We start from the raw sequence: 16,358 nt of genomic DNA, 5'->3' as shown, positions 1-16,358 counted from the left end.
ATACCTTCCAAGCCTCTCTTTGGACCATTGTTTAGGTTGAATGGCCTTGATTGAAAATTTATATCCTTTAATTAGAGTTCTGTTCCTATGTGAATCAGGGTAAATAACATTTCTAAAGACATGATACAATAGCTTTATCAAACTTTAATTTATTTTCAATCTGTATGTTTTCTATTTATTCACTGTTTTAAGGAAAAGTTTTTTATGTCACAAAATATTTTGACTGATAAACTGATAAATACAACAAGCCCGAAGTTACAAAATAACCCATCCCCATATTGTAAGAATTATAACTATGCATATTCCCATTTCTAAACCCCCTAAAGATAGGCCAAGGGAACTAAGTATCTTAATATAGGCTACCATGTGTACGGATGTTTGACCAATGACCTTGAATAACACGGACCGAATAAAGTTGAATTTCAAACCTATTTTTAGATTAGCTCATTTTGTTTAAATAATATTTCACTAAGTACGTTTTTCCTCATTCAAAATATACTGATGAAGTTGGTTATTATTACCATACTTGTGTATCTTGTACCATGTGCCAGTGTTTAAAGTATGGACGGGAGGCAAATCCATCTGTTTCAATCCAATGAAATATTTGCCATCGAGCAATATCAATGTTGATAAGATAATCCATGTTAATTCTTTGACAGAAACTTAACTTTAAAAACTGGAAATTATTAAAAAATATTTCATAATACAGAAAAATAAATCGGATACTTTCATCACCCACCTTTCACTTTCATTGATGCATAGAAAAGGGGAGATAACCCGTAAACCTAGTAACTACGTACTGACACTGCATGGATGGATAAATAAATTCCGGCTTATCTCATTTATTAATTTTTCACAAAAAGGAGGTGAATGATGACATATAATCAAAGGATATATAGAGCTTAGATAACGACGCATATTATGAGATGAACTCAAATATGCGGTATAATATTAAAATGACCAAAATTGTTACTATGAACACGTTTCTTTGGGGTTCATTATCTGGGTATTATTATTTTTTTAAACCAATTCAGCTAATTTTATTGGTAATTTTTTAATAATGAAAAATTCTTTATTTTCATCTGTCAAAATGACAAAGCCTGAAAAGGAAAAACGTGAGAGCATCGACGGAAACTAACTTAAAGATATGAAATAATGATCATATGCAAAGATGCAAATAGTGTTAAAACGAGACCGAAGAGTTGAAAAAATATTTATACTAAGTATTTATTTATTTAGAAAAAAAAACTTTAATAGCAAAGGAAAATAAGGAAGTTTTTAAAAAAACCCAAATAATCACCAACTATTATAGTAGACATTTTGTTACTGAGAATATCAAGAACAATAGTCATTGAACATTATAATTGTTTTTTTTTTAATCTTGTTTGGCATTCCGTAAGGTTGATCAAGGATTGCATACCAAACATTGGTTTTTTTGCTATTTTTAAACAAAATTATTGATAGAAATTGAGCAGCAAACTTAATTGTGAAACCTAATTGTCGCAGTCTCGATCAAATTCATTTCACACTTTATTTTGTATTTGTAAAATATTTCATAAAGAGAATAATGCACGATTATTACATACTTAGTCTTAAAACAGAACCCAAATCAGTTCAGCTAGAGAAAACTACAATTGAATACGCATATATTGACTACTAACATTATAGCTTATTATCCCACAGGCTAGATATAACAAATCAAGGACACTTAAAATTAAGTAATTCACGTATGAACCCTTTTCTCGGAATTTAAGGCTTTTATCTATTAAAAAACCGACGATTGGGACACTAGACCTCAGTTTTAAGGTCTCATTCCGAACACAAGTGACCAGTCGGAACACAAAAGGCTCTCACATATTCAATACAGTAATCTGGAGGGGGAAGAATTCTTATTTGATACAGGATTGTCGACCATCGGTGCTTACATACGACCTTCCTTCCACAGAGCGAGCATTCCACTGATTTAATGAGCCGATTAATTCCCAATCTGTAAGGTGAATTCTTTTATATGAATGTGTTTATCTGAATTACTTTTGAATATAAATATAATCACTCTTTCTTGTGAAGTTTTATGTAAGGGTATTTTTTTTTCAGGAAGATTTGCAAATAACTAATTACTTGACCACGTTCTCTTATATTTACGTTTAAGTTTTAAAAAGAAAGGCTTTTACTTACTGGAGTCAAATCAATCCATACCAAACAACACGAACACTTTTTATTCTGAATAAATTTACATCCTCTGAACTATACAGGCATAGCGACCTGACTTCAGTAAGAACATAATTGTGATTAAAAAGAAGCCTCAGATAAAGATTCTTGTTTCTCTTTCTTTAAAATCTAATCTAAAAAAGATAAAGTAACCAATACATTACTCTAAAATCATTCTGTTCCAAAAGACTTTGAATTTTACAACTTGATTTTTAATTCCTATGAATAATGACTGATGCAGAGAATTGGAAATGTTTCATTGCCAATCTCTTTTTTTTTTTACAAATTCTACGAGAGGCAACATCAAAATTATTTTGTCGTCGAGGAACATAAAGCAATAAGAATTGAAATTGTTAGGTCAATATGTTTATAATTTGTCAAATTATCATTAAATAAAGATGATATTATATGTATAACTGCCTGGCGTTGTCGCAGTTAAGTTTCATGACGTCCTGCATTATCATCATTTCTAAATGCCCGCTCCTTGCAGGTTAAGGTAAAAATTGACACTTTGGGGGAACGATTGTAAAATATCACTTGACGTAATAAACGAGATTTTCAGCTGCATTTTTTTCCGGTCACATTTAGGTAGAAAATCCATTATTTTCTGGTTGAGTCGAATGGACATACCATTGCTTACAAAAAAAAAATCATTAATAAATTAAACTTCTGATTAGAAGTTAATTCGAAGAAAAGAAAGGAATGTGGTTTTTACTTGTTATAAAAATCAGCAATGTGCCTCAATGATTTTTAATTTATTGCGCTAGTCTGCGCTCCTCTTGATAACCCAGCGTACACAGAAGATACATGCTACTATATCAGATAGAAGGTTATATGAATCACTGCTCCTAATCAATTTCTGAATTTAATTAATTGCAAATAACTTTGACAGGAATAATTTAAACGAAATCCTTAACATTTCATTTAGTTACTTAACCATCTATTTATTGAAATCTAAATGGAGAAAAGGGAATAAATGTCTTCAATCACTTGCTAAAACTATCCTGTTCATCGAAGTACACTAGGTTTTAATCTTCATTGGTTGTTCGGGCAGAATATCTACATGTACATTTTAGGGTTTGCTCCTCATCAGTACTTATCCATGTGTATACAAATTTCAATTGTTTTTATTATCTTAACGAAGTAAACCAGTTTTGATGAAGATTTGATTGTTTGTATCATTCTGTACGCCCTACACTAGAATATTTCACTGATATAGAGACGTTTAGATATACCACTGAGGGGATTTAGAATTAGTTCTTTAATCGGCAGTTAGAAACGTTTAGCAATCGGATACATTTATCTTTATTATTCGGATGCTGAAGTAACGCTCAGCCCTCTTTTTATTTGCTTTTTTTTAAATATATATTTTCTTACCAATTTTTATCGAGAATTTTTTTTTTCAAATTGAGTTCCACTATGCTCAATAGAGAGTATGCATATCAGGAGTGTAAAGTAATGTTTATAGACTTTGAGATCCACATATACATGTTCATGTCAGTGCATTTCATTTATAGGTAGAATGTAGTAATGCAAATACATGTAAATACATCTAGTAAAGCAGCCCAATATCCTAATCAACTGTTAATTTTCTTCTACTTCAATGAAATAGACCATAGAAATATAATAAATAACTTTGTCTGTTCTCACCAGGATATATGAACACTGTAGCTTTTTTTTTCTTTTTTATCTGATGCTTATTAGTGGGAAAAACCATGGGATTATGATACAATGACATTATTTCGAATCTCCTATATGCAAAGAAGCGGATCAAATTTTGAGAATACTTCTGGGCGGTGAAAAGTAACAGTGAAGATATATATAGCTTTTGTCATTCCTCTTTTTTTAAAATCCATGAGGCATTTAAATAGCTATATACACATAACCTCAGTCAAATGTTTGAACTATTAGAATAAACACTTCCTGGTTTCATGTAACGAATCGCATATTTAACAAAATGCATGGTGTCACTGGAGGACTGTTTTATAGTGTTGGGGAATTATTTGTAACAGTAACAATTATTTTTGCTTATGGTAAGATTAAATTGTAAATGATTTCTCTCTCCCTGACTTTTCAATGTCTAAATTTTTATAAATACGCTTTAACTCCTTATGATCAATGTTTAATGTCTTAGTCATATTTCCCGGCTGGTGGCCGTAGACCGGTGGTAATCAGTGGTAATCCATGGTGTGAGTGATGCCCAAACAACGGTCCACATCGGCCTAGTAGTCCTTAAACCCTTACATTCACTCACATTATCCAGCGGAAAGTCCGAAGTTGAAGCTTATTAAATAAAAAAAAAAAAAAAAAAAACCAGATAATCTGATCGTTTTGTGGTTAGTTTAAAGAACGAAAATTTACCCAGTTGAATATTGATACCAACATCGGAGCTTCGAGTTTTCTTACGGGAACTATCTGTGTCTGATCATAAACATTTTTGTTTCAAAATTAAGCTGGAGACAAATATAAGCATACCTTGTTGACCCGTCACATCTATAGAAATGTTCCTTGAAAAACTTGATTAACTTTAAAAATCCTTAGTCCAGATAATATTTTTTTTCTTTTTGACAGTTATCTTATATTTTTACTTACAGAAAATATTGCATTAAACAAGCCTGCGTGGCAGCAGTATCCGTATACTAATCCAGATTGGGGAGCAGATAAGGCTGTGGATGGGAGGTTCACAGACCGGAGAGCTGTAGGAGGACAATGTACGATATGTGCAGATGGTTTTTACACTGCCACCTGGTGGGTGGATCTAAGAAGAGTACTCAGCATTCATCATATCAATATCTTCTACAGGACGGACAATGTAGTGTTTGGTATTGTTTAAACAAGAGCATATGCATGAATTTAACATATATAGTTTATGTGTTTCAAATGCTTACATGTATTTAGATACATTTGTACTGAAAGTTCAGTATACGTAAATTAGTATTTATTTTGGGTAATAAAGTATCAATAAGCCAAGTCGGTATTATTACTGCCCTGACTTCATGTATTTTCTTTTTGCGTAAAACGCTATATAACATGTATAATGAAATGTTTCTAGCAAGCCAGTTTTCATTCTGGCATTTCCTACCAAATTCTATATTATTTCTAACAAGAAATAATTAAGTTAAGGTCAAGATCTTGTAAATAACTTGAGACTATTTTTTTTAGTGCTAGACCCATAATGATGTCATAATCAATTTCAACTTTCTTTTTCCTGTACTTTACGGCTTTAGCAGAATTATGTAGAAAATAGGGTATTTTCATCTCATTCAATTTGAAATCATATGAAAAGTAAACCGGATACCTAATATATTAAATTTGATATTGATTTAAAGAAGAGGCCATGAGCATACTATTTGCCGTTTTCTGAGAGACTGTAGGCAATCTGGATACATTTCCTTTACCGAATACGAAAAAAACTCCCATATTCAAGACTGGTTTTCTTAATTTTTCATTGAAAATGACAGTTTAAAATACAGTTTTTCATCTTGTTTACCTTCAAATTAAGCCCCGAAACACCTTATTCGACCAAGCTAAAGTTGTAAAGCATCAATAAAGGAATTTATTTCTCAAGTTTGATAAATCTGTAGGCACCTTTCATTTACTAGATCTTGACCTTAATTATAAATCATAGTTAATTATAGTTAACAATGATTAATATCTAATTAAATTTTACTATAGTGTCAAAGTTATTACTATATTAAATCAAAGTCGTATATTAATTGATATATCAAATAATTTCAGTACCTGGATATTTACACATTTTTACAAAATTTTACATCATTGTTACGTTACAAAAGGAAATTTTCAAATTTAAGAACTCGAAGAAAAAAAATCAAAATAAACTAGTGCTAATTGTAACGGGAACCGTTACAGATGTTCCCCAAACGCTCCCCAACTCCCTTTTAGTGCCATATTCCCTGTAATATACTATATATGAAAGCATTCAGTCCAAAAGTATTAAAAATCACTCATTCAAGTGTATTCGTTCGTTCCAAATGCACACACGTGCGTGCACGTGCATGATGACCATACCTTCTTGTAGGAGTTCCTTATATGTATCTATGTTCTGAATCCCATCCTGTTTGGTTGAAAAACAAGGAAGTGATAGCCATTTCAAGTTTCAGCCAATCAGATTGCAGCACACGTGCATGCGCGTGATTTCATGACTTTTTTTCTATATCGCATCGTAGGATATCCTAATGAATCACTATGTTCTAAATTTCAGAGCATTTCGTCAAAAAACAAAGGAGATATAGTCATTTAAAGTTTCAGCCAATCAGATCGCAGCACACGTGTATGCGCGTAATTTCTTGAATTTTTTTGAATATCATATTGCAGGACATCCTAATGTATGACTATGTTTTAAATTTCAAAGCATTTCGTCAAAAAACAAAGGCGAAATAGTCATTTAAATTGTCAGCCAATCAGATTGCAGCACACGTGCATGCGCGTGATTTCATGAAATTTTTTCTATATCATATTGTAGGATATCATAATTCATGACTATGTTTTAAATTTCAAAGCATTTCGTCAAAAAACAGAGAAGATACTGAGATTTTTGTTTTAGCCAATCAGAGCGAAGCGCACGTGCATGCGCGTGAGTTCCTGCTAATTTGACAGTGTCACATTATCTACACTATTAATATATCTTTATATAATGAGTTTCAAATCATTTCATTAAAAAATGTAAAAGTTATAGCTATATTAAGTAGATTAGTCATTTCACGTGCTGCCCGCGCACGCACGTGCAGGCGTATGCGCGCAAAATGACCTTCGTTCCGCACACCTACACTACACACCCATTAACCCTAAAAAGGTTTTAGCTCGGTTGGGTGAACAGTTTCTGAGAACACTTCCGGACAAAAAAGTACCGGAGAACAAATAAGAAAAAAAAGAATAACTAGTGCTAATTGTAACGGGAACCGTTACAGATGTTCCCCAAACGCTCCCCAACTCCCTTTTGGTGCCATATTCCCTGTAAGCCTTATTAAATAAGACAACATCTTTGCATTTTTGACTTTAACAACGTTTTCCCAAAAGGATACCAATTATATTCAAATTTTAACATTGCACGCGTGCCCATGTGAATGCACGTGCATAATGATCAAATAATCTTGTCTACACTTTCTATATATTAAAATATACTTTATATAAAAGCATTTAGTCCAAAAGTATTAAAAATCACTCATTCAAGTGTTTTTTTTCAATTTCACTCGTTCCAAATGCACGCACGTGCGTGCACCTGCATGATGACCATACCTTCTTGTAGGAGGCACTTATATATATCTATGTTCTAAATCCCATCCTGTTTTGTTGAAAACCAAGGGAATTATAGCCATTTCAAGTTTCAGCCAATCAGATTGCAGCACACGTGCATCCACGTGATTTCAAGAATTTTTTTCTAAATCATATTGTAGAATATCCTAATGCATAACTATCTTTTAAATTTCAAAGCAATTCGTCAAAAATCAAAAGAGATATGGCCATTTAAAGTTTCAGCCAATCAGATTGCAGCACACGTGCATGCGCGTGATTTCTTGAAATTTTTTGTATATCATATTGCAGGATATCCTAATACATGACTATGTTTTAAATTTCAAAGCATTTCGTCAAAAAATAAAGGAGATGAAGCCATTTAAAGTTTCAGTCAATCAGAATGAGGCGCACGTGCATGCGCGTGATTTTATGAATTTTTTTCCATATTATATTGTAGGATATCCTAATTCATGACAATGTTAAAAATTTCAAAGAATTTCATCGGAAAACAAAAGAGATATTGAGATTTTTGTTTCAGCCAATCAGAAGAAGGCGCACGTGCATGCGCGTGAGTTCATGCTAATTCGACAGTGTCATATTATTAACACTTTCAATATATCCTTATGTAATGAGTTTCAAAGCATTTCATCAAAAAATGTAAAAGTTATAGCTATATTAAGTATATCAGTCAATTCACTCATTTCACGCGCACGCACGTGCAGGCGTATGCGCGCAAAATGACCTTCGTTCCGCACACCTACACTACACACCTATTAACCCTAAAAAGGTTTTAGCTCAGTTGGGTGAACAGTTTCTGAGAACACTCGCGGACAAAAAAGTACCGGAGAACAAATAAGAAAAAAATAATAATAACTAGTGCTAATTGTAACGGGCACCGTTACAGATGTTCCCCAAACGCTCCCCAGCTCCCTTTTGGTGCCGTATTCCCTGTAAGCTTCATTAAATAAGACAAATTCTGTGCATTTTTGACTTTAACAACGTTTTCCCAGAAGGATACCAATTATATTCAAATTTTAGTGTTGAACCCGTGCACATGTGAATGCATGTGCTTTATAACCATATCATCTTATCTACACTATCTATATATATTTTAATATACTATATATTAAAGCATTCAGTCCAAAATTATTTAAAAAAAACATTCATTCAAGTGTATTTTTAATTTCACTCGTTCAAATGCACGCACGTGCTTGCACGTGCATAATGACCATACCTTCTTGTAGGAGTCCCTGATATTTATCTATGTTCTAAATATCATCATGTTTGGTTGGAAAAAAGGGAGTAATTGCAATTTCAAGTTTAAGCCAATCAGATTGCAGCAAACGTGCATGCGCGTGATTTCATGAATTTTATTCTATATCGTACCGGAGAATATCCTTATGAATGACTATGTTTTAAATTCCAAACCATTTCCTCAAAAAACAAAGGAGATATAGCCATTTTAAGTTTCAGCCAATCAGATTGCAGCACACGTGCATGCGCGTGTTTTCTTGAATTCTTTTGTATATCATATTGCAGGACATCCTAATGTATAACTATATTTTAAATTTCAAAGCATTTCGTCAAAAAACAAAAGAAATATAGTCATTTTAAGTTTCAGCCAATCAAATTGCAGCACACGTGCATGTGCGTGATTTCATGAATTTTTTGGTATATCATATTGCAGGACATCCTAATGTATTACTATATTTTAAATTTCAAATCATTTCGTCAAAAAACAAAGGAGATATATTCATTTTAAGTTTCAGCCAATCAGATTGCAGCACACGTGCATGCGCGTGATTTCATAAAACATTTTCTATATCATATTGTAAGATATCATAATTAATGACTATGTTTAAAATTTGAAAGCATTTCGTCAAAAAACAACAGAGAAATTACGATTTTTGTTTCAGCCAATCAGAGCAAAGCTCACGTGCATGCGCGTGAGTTCGCACTAATTTGACAATGTCACGATATTGACACTATTAATATATCTTTATGTAATGAGTTTCAAAGCATTTCATCAAAAAATGTAAAAGTTATAGCTATATAAAGTATATCAGTCACTTCACTCACTTCACGCGCACGCACGTGCAGGCGTATGCGCGCAAAATGACCTTCGTTCCGCACACCTACACTACACACCTATTAACCCTAAAAATGTTTTAGCTCAGTTGGGTGAACAGTTTCTGAGAACACTCGCGGACAAAAAAAGTCCGGAGAAGAAATAAGAAGAAAAAAGAATAATAATAAGAAACAGAGTAAAAACAATATGTTCCCCAACTTCGTTTGGGGAACATAATAATAAGAAACAGAGTAAAAACAATATGTTCCCAAACTCCGTTTGGGGAACATAATACATGTAACTAGATACGATCTCGTTGCGAGCAACGAGAGGTCTTCCGTCCGTTTTAGGAAAAGAAACCCACGTAAAATCGAGCTGAAAAGAGATTCAAAATTTTGGTCACAAGGAGGAATGAAACCATGTCGCCAACGTGAATGCGTTTTTTTTTTTCACTTTTATATCCCCAACGCGCTAACCATTAAGCTATTGGGAGTACTGCTCTAAATATACTGGTGTATACCACGGTACTTTTGCAACAGTTCACCTGTCTAAGAATTATAAAAAGCATTCATAATTTCGCGCCAAACGCCACGAGTAAATATTTGCGCCTTTTCTTTGGACTGATCTATTAGATAGGTATGATAGCATCAATTAAATTTAAAAATAAAACATTCTTAGCGCCTTTATTTTATTTTGACGTTAAGAAAGTATATGTAACACATTATACACATTACATATCGTATCTAGCTCAGTTACACTAAGGCAGTGAAACGGAAATTAAGTTTTAAGATTGACACTCAATTGCAACGTTACTACTGTAACGTGTCGGATCTGAGCGGTCAGTAAGTCCGTGCTCGGATTACCGAGTTTTACTGGGGATATGATTGAATGCAATATATACAGATAATAATATGACACCTGCCTGGTGTCTTTAAATCAAATGACCGAAGTGCTTTGTATAATTATATATCTTCAGTTAATACCGGCACCTGCCTGGTGCCAAATGATAATTGCCTCACTATACTCGTACAACTGACTGTATAAGTCAACATCAGATCTATCTGCCTGGTGAATCTTGATTTAGCCTTTAACATCTGCCTGGTGTATAACTGCTTACCAAGTTGCCTATATAACTCTAGCCAAGTGGCTACAATATACTTACACAGTATGATTTAACTTTGTATGAGCTTCTCTGTCCTAATGACAAACCTATAGCTAATGTCACACAGCTACATTTTAACTAGTCACTGCCTACGGCAACTTTGCACAATCCTACTTGATCGATAAACCAATTGGTTTCTGTACCAAAGTTAAGACACAAGCCAGTTGGCTGTACTGCCCCCTTGTACCTCAACTTAATCAATGATCATAAGTTATCAGATATCATATTGATAAAATAAAACAGACTGTCTTTGTTTTGGCAACACTATTATTATTTTCTAACAGAACATCATTTATCAATAATACTTGTATAATTCTTTAGTCAATTGACCAATTACTTACAATATTTACATTTGATTATCTATTATAATATAAACAAGTAACGGGAGGTAACTCCTCCAACCATTTCACTACTACGTGAGAGTCGAAGTAGTTTTTTACATTTCATGTATCCTTATGTCAGAATGGTTTAATCAAACGCTCAGCTGCCTCCATAAACCCCTACTCGCGAAATGGCGGAGTTGACAGAGACAGCCGCCATTTTGGACCCGCTTCAGATTTTTGAATGCAAATATCTAGACTTTAGATTTATCAACATTCAAACAAATTAAATAGTAAGCATTATAAGGGGGGCTTCTATTACCATACCAAATAAAAATGAAAAATACTGAAAAACAAAAAAGTTAGAAAATACGATTTTTTTAAGTTTGCATCTCGTAACGACCGGAAGTACTGACGACGCACGAAAAGGCGATTCTGCAATCCACAAAGTCATGATCTATCATCTCCAATAAGTCTCCAGTTCATATCCTTAGCCATTTTCGATAAAAGTGCGCGACAAAATCGCATTTTAAAATCAGGAAATTGTCCATAACTTGGCACCAGAAGCGAATTTTCCAAATTACTCTTCGAATGTAACAACTTCATATAATGACGCATATTTTGTGAAAGTTTCATGAAAAACCACTGAATAGTTTTCGAGAAATCGCCTGCACAAAATTTTGTCAAAAAAAGAATAATAATAAGAATAATAACTAGAACGATCTCGTTGCGAGCAACGAGAGGTCTTCCGTCCGATGCTGAAAAAAAAAACCCGCCTGAAATCGAGCTGAAAAAATGATTTTAAAAGTTCGGACAAACAGAAGATTGAGCCCGGGTCATCAGCGTTAAAACCAACGCTTTAAGGGACCCCGACCCTAAGCCAGGAAGGACAACTCTTTAACCTTGAAGCACATTGAGAGGCATATAAAGAAAATTGTTTCATGAAAAGATTTAATTTTCAAGCTTCATTTAAAGACTTTTTGAATTAAATTATTAATTTAAGAGTTGTCATTCCTGGCTTAGGGTCGGAGTCCCTTAATAATAAAAAAAAATGAAACAAAAAAAAACTAAACTTCATGAAAACCACACGATGACGCACAAAGGAGGAAACTGAAAAATGTAGAACTTTTGTGACCTTGACATACACAAAAGCAATTAAACGATGGATCAAAACCTTTGTTTTTCATATTGTGCAGTCTTATCTTACATTTTTTAAAAATATCATATCTTAGCTATATACTGATACTTTTTACAAGTCTTTCTTTGTTTGCTACAGATATCTTAAAAGAAACACACGGTTTTGACTCATTGTGTCATTTTAAGATAAAATTTTGTTTGTTTTGGCATATTTATGAATTTAGTTTGGAATTTGGTTGCAGATTTATTTAAGCATGCAAAAATAACGTCCTGATATAGCATTCGTAAATACAAACAGCGGAATATCCCGATAGTAACGGAGTTATGGTAGTGACAGAATTAGGGGGGGGGACGATATATAATAAGCTTTACAGTTATTTTTCGGGAAGTTATACTTTTTAGTCCAGTGTGTAAATAAGAAAATTAAGTAATTGACAAGTTAATTTGAAATTTATATGAATTAATAATTTAAATGAAACGTCAGGACTAGAATAAACGCTTTGATATTTCATTCATCGAAGTTCATTAATGAATTTTACCCGATAATATCGCCATTTATTTTTATTTAATTATAAAGTACTATAAGACACCAAAGTTATGAACTGACTGGTGGATGCTGCCATATCGAGAGATAAAGTTATCTCACTTAAATTGCTAATTGTATTCCACAATCATCACTTTCATGACGTCTGGGCTTTGCTCTGTCTATGAGTAAACATCATGTTGGAATAAAATCTTTAAAATTAAGTGCTTGGGATTTCATTTTGAATCTGAATGTAATAAACAAATATATTTTCGCATTGTAATATTTCTAGTGTTTCAGAATTTATTAAAATAAAAGAGGAAATTGAAAAAAAAACACAGTTAAATGGGGATAACACTTGACATTAAAACTAAGCTGCAAAGTATGTATATTTTTACTTGATTTTAATTCCATCTTTTAAAAGTTCAGTTGTGTCCAAGCAGGATTTTAATCTTTCTCTTATAAGTGATAATATAAGATGCAGCTTTTCTTTTTATATGGTAGGTACAGTTTTCTATAGAGAAAAAAGACCAAATGTTCCCTTTAATCATTAAAAAACATTGAAAATAATATATCCGATCCGGGACTTTCGGATTTCGGCGTTCTCGCTCGATCTCAGTTTACCCTCTTCCAGTCAAGACTGACGTCATTGTTTGTTTACACCTGCTGCTCGACAGAGGAACTTCGCAAGCTAGATTTCATTGAACAACATTGATTCCTGGACTTCCCAGATAATCCTGATTTTGTGTTGGTAAAGTCACGCAAAGTTTACTTGAAAAAAGAGTAGCATTAGTATTATTTGAAAATGTAAGTATTTGATGTGTTTTTTAAAAGTAGGTATGCATACAATTCTCCAATTTCCCAATCGCCATTTTACAGCGCAATAGTTTGGCGATGAGCCAAATCATTTGCTAGGAAAAAAAATTAAAAACAGGACATTATATTCATAGTTATTATTATTTTTTGTAATAAAATGAACAACTGAACATTGCTCTTGTTGTCAATTATCTGATTATGGTGTACATGTAGAAAATTGCAAATTGTGTTCTTGATATTCATGATATTCATAGTACAGTGGAATGCCAAAAGTGAAGATAATTTTATTTTTTCTCTATATATTTAATTGAAAACAACATTTTTTTTAAAATCATAGGTTAATGGTCAATTTTTGTCCAATTTAATTATTTATTTCAGTACTTAAACCAGAAAATGTGTAGTTATCTTTCTTTAAAAGATCATTACACGTTTAATATGTAGTAAAATATAGTTCATCACTAAACATCAGTTCTAAAATTCAAGATCAATGTTGACTATATAATTCATTGTGAGTATATGACTTAAAAATTCATGTCACACTTAAACTACAATATTTTTAATTTATCAATCAGATAAAAACTACTGTTTTTTGCAACTACAACAATTTCTTGGATTATCAAGAAATTTTTAATAAAATCTGTCAAGAAATGTCACACCAGCGATTTTACAAAATATTGTTTTCAATGAAATTTATAAAGAAAAAATAAAATTATCTTCACTTTTTGCACACAACTGTATCTTGTTAGATGTGTTAGATATTCGCAATATTTCATGCGTGAAATCTTTTGGATTCATAAGGGTCAAATGAAGGCTTAAGTGAGCTTTTCTGATCACATTTTGTCTGTCGTTTGTATGTCTGTAAACTTTTCACACTTGTTCTGAAGAACTACTGGGCCAATTTTAACCAAACTTGGTTCAAAGCATCCTTGGGACCATGAAGGGGAATTTAAATTATTAAAATGAAGAGCTAATTTTCCCTTGTGGGAACATAATTAAGAAAACACTAAAATAGGGTGGGGTCATTAAAAGAAAGTGGGCGCACTAGATGGGCATGCAGTTGGCAGGAATCAATGACACAAAACAATTAGATTTAAATGTCCATGCAAGCACATGTAGTTTTAATTGATGTATCTTATACAATGAACCTAGAAACTTCATGGGAATGGATTTCTGTCTTATGTTTGTTTACTTTTTTAAAAATATTATTTTATTCAATTAAAAGGCGTCATGAAAAATACATTATCTATGCTGGATACATTTAATAGAATTATTAGAATATAATAGAAGTCTAACACTAAATAATTTTTGTGCTCAGTTTTCAAATGCATTTACTAGGAAATATTGAAAGTAACAGGATGATCGAAGTTGCTATTTTAAAAAAAATATATATATTCAATATTATTTCATCATGCAGGTGTAACTTTGTAGTTACAAGTTCATGTATGTTTATTTCTATTTGGGAACGTAAGCACTATAAATGAATAAATGTGAACACATTGAAAAATAAACCAATTGATGTAAAATAATTTATGAAACATAATTTGCGACTTTATTCAAGGAGTATTTCTTTTTAGCTCACCTGAGCTGAAAGCTCAAGTGAGCTTTTCTGATCACATTTTGTCCGGCGTCCTTCTGTCTGTCCGTCTGTCTGTAAACTTTTCACATTTTTTACTTCTTCTCAAGAACCACTGGGCCAATTTCAACCAAACTTGCCACAAAGTATCCTTGGGTAAAGGGGATTCAGGTTTGTTCAAATGAAGGGCCACGCCCTCATTCAAGGGGAGATAATTGGGAATTAAAGAAAATTTGGTGGCATATTTAAAAAAATCTTCTTCTCAAGAACCACTGTGCCAGGAAAGATGAAACTTTTGGGGAAACATCCTCAAGTAATGTAGATTCAAGTTTTTTCAAATCATGACCCCTGGGGGTAGGGCGAGCCAAAATGGCCGACCAAAGTTCTACGTAGAAATATATAGGAAAATTCTTTAAAAATCTTCTTCTCAAGAATGACAAAGCCATAATTCATCATATTTATATGGAAGCATGCTCAGGTAGTGTAGATTCAAGTTTGTTCAAATCATGACCCCCGGGGGTAGGGCGGGGCCAAAATGGCCGACCAAAGTTCTACATAGAAATATATAGGAAAATTCTTTAAAAATCTTCTTCTCAAGAATGACAAAGCCATAATTCATCATATTAATATGGAAGCATGCTCAGGTAGTGTAGATTCAAGTTTGTTCAAATCAACACCCCCGGGGTTAGCTCGGGGCCAAAATGGCCGACCAAAGTTTTACATAGAAATATATAGGTACATTCTTTAAAAATCTTCTTCTCAGGAATGACAATGCCATAATTCATCATATTTATGTGGAAGCATGCTCAGGTAGTGTAGATTTAAGTTTGTTCAAATCATGACCCCCGGGGTAGGGCGGGGCCAAAATGGCCTACCAAAGTTTTACATAGAAATATATAGGAAAATTCTTTAAAAATCTTCTTCTCAAGAATGGCAAAGCCATAATTCATCATATTTATATGGGAGCATGCTCAAGTAGTGTAGATTCAAGTTTGTTCAAATCAACACCCCCGGGGGTAGGGCGGGGCCAAAATGGCCGACCAAAGTTTTACATAGAAATATATAGGAAAATTCTTTAAAAATCTTCTTCTCAAGAATGACAAAGCCATAATCCATCATATTTATATGGAAGCATGCTCAGGTAGTGTAGATTCAAGTTTGTTCAAATCATGACCCCCGGGGGTAGGGCGGGGCCAAAATGGCTGACCAAAGTTTTATATAGAAATATATAGGAAAATTCTTTAAAAACCTTCTTTTCAAGAATGACAAAGCCATAATTCATCATATTCATATGGAAG

At 32.9% G+C, this 16,358-nt stretch overlaps 1 protein-coding gene across 1 annotated transcript; it reads left to right on the top strand.

Moving 5' to 3' along the window:
* Positions 1–4,121: 4,121 nt before the first annotated feature.
* LOC134238654 (uncharacterized) lies at positions 4,122–5,957 on the top strand. The gene is made up of 2 exons (XM_062720777.1): positions 4,122–4,241; positions 4,803–5,957. The coding sequence occupies exons 1-2, from the start codon at positions 4,166–4,168 to the stop codon at positions 5,039–5,041; spliced, it is 315 nt and encodes a 104-aa protein (XP_062576761.1). The 5' UTR covers positions 4,122–4,165; the 3' UTR covers positions 5,042–5,957.
* The last annotated feature ends 10,401 nt before the right edge of the window (positions 5,958–16,358 follow it).

Source organism: Saccostrea cucullata, unplaced genomic scaffold, assembly GCF_032062105.1.
Source record: "Saccostrea cucullata isolate Sc308-1 unplaced genomic scaffold, CSIRO_AGI_Scuc_v1 ctg13584, whole genome shotgun sequence".
NCBI lineage: Eukaryota > Metazoa > Mollusca > Bivalvia > Ostreida > Ostreidae > Saccostrea > Saccostrea cuccullata.
This window is presented reverse-complemented; position numbering and strand designations above follow the sequence as displayed.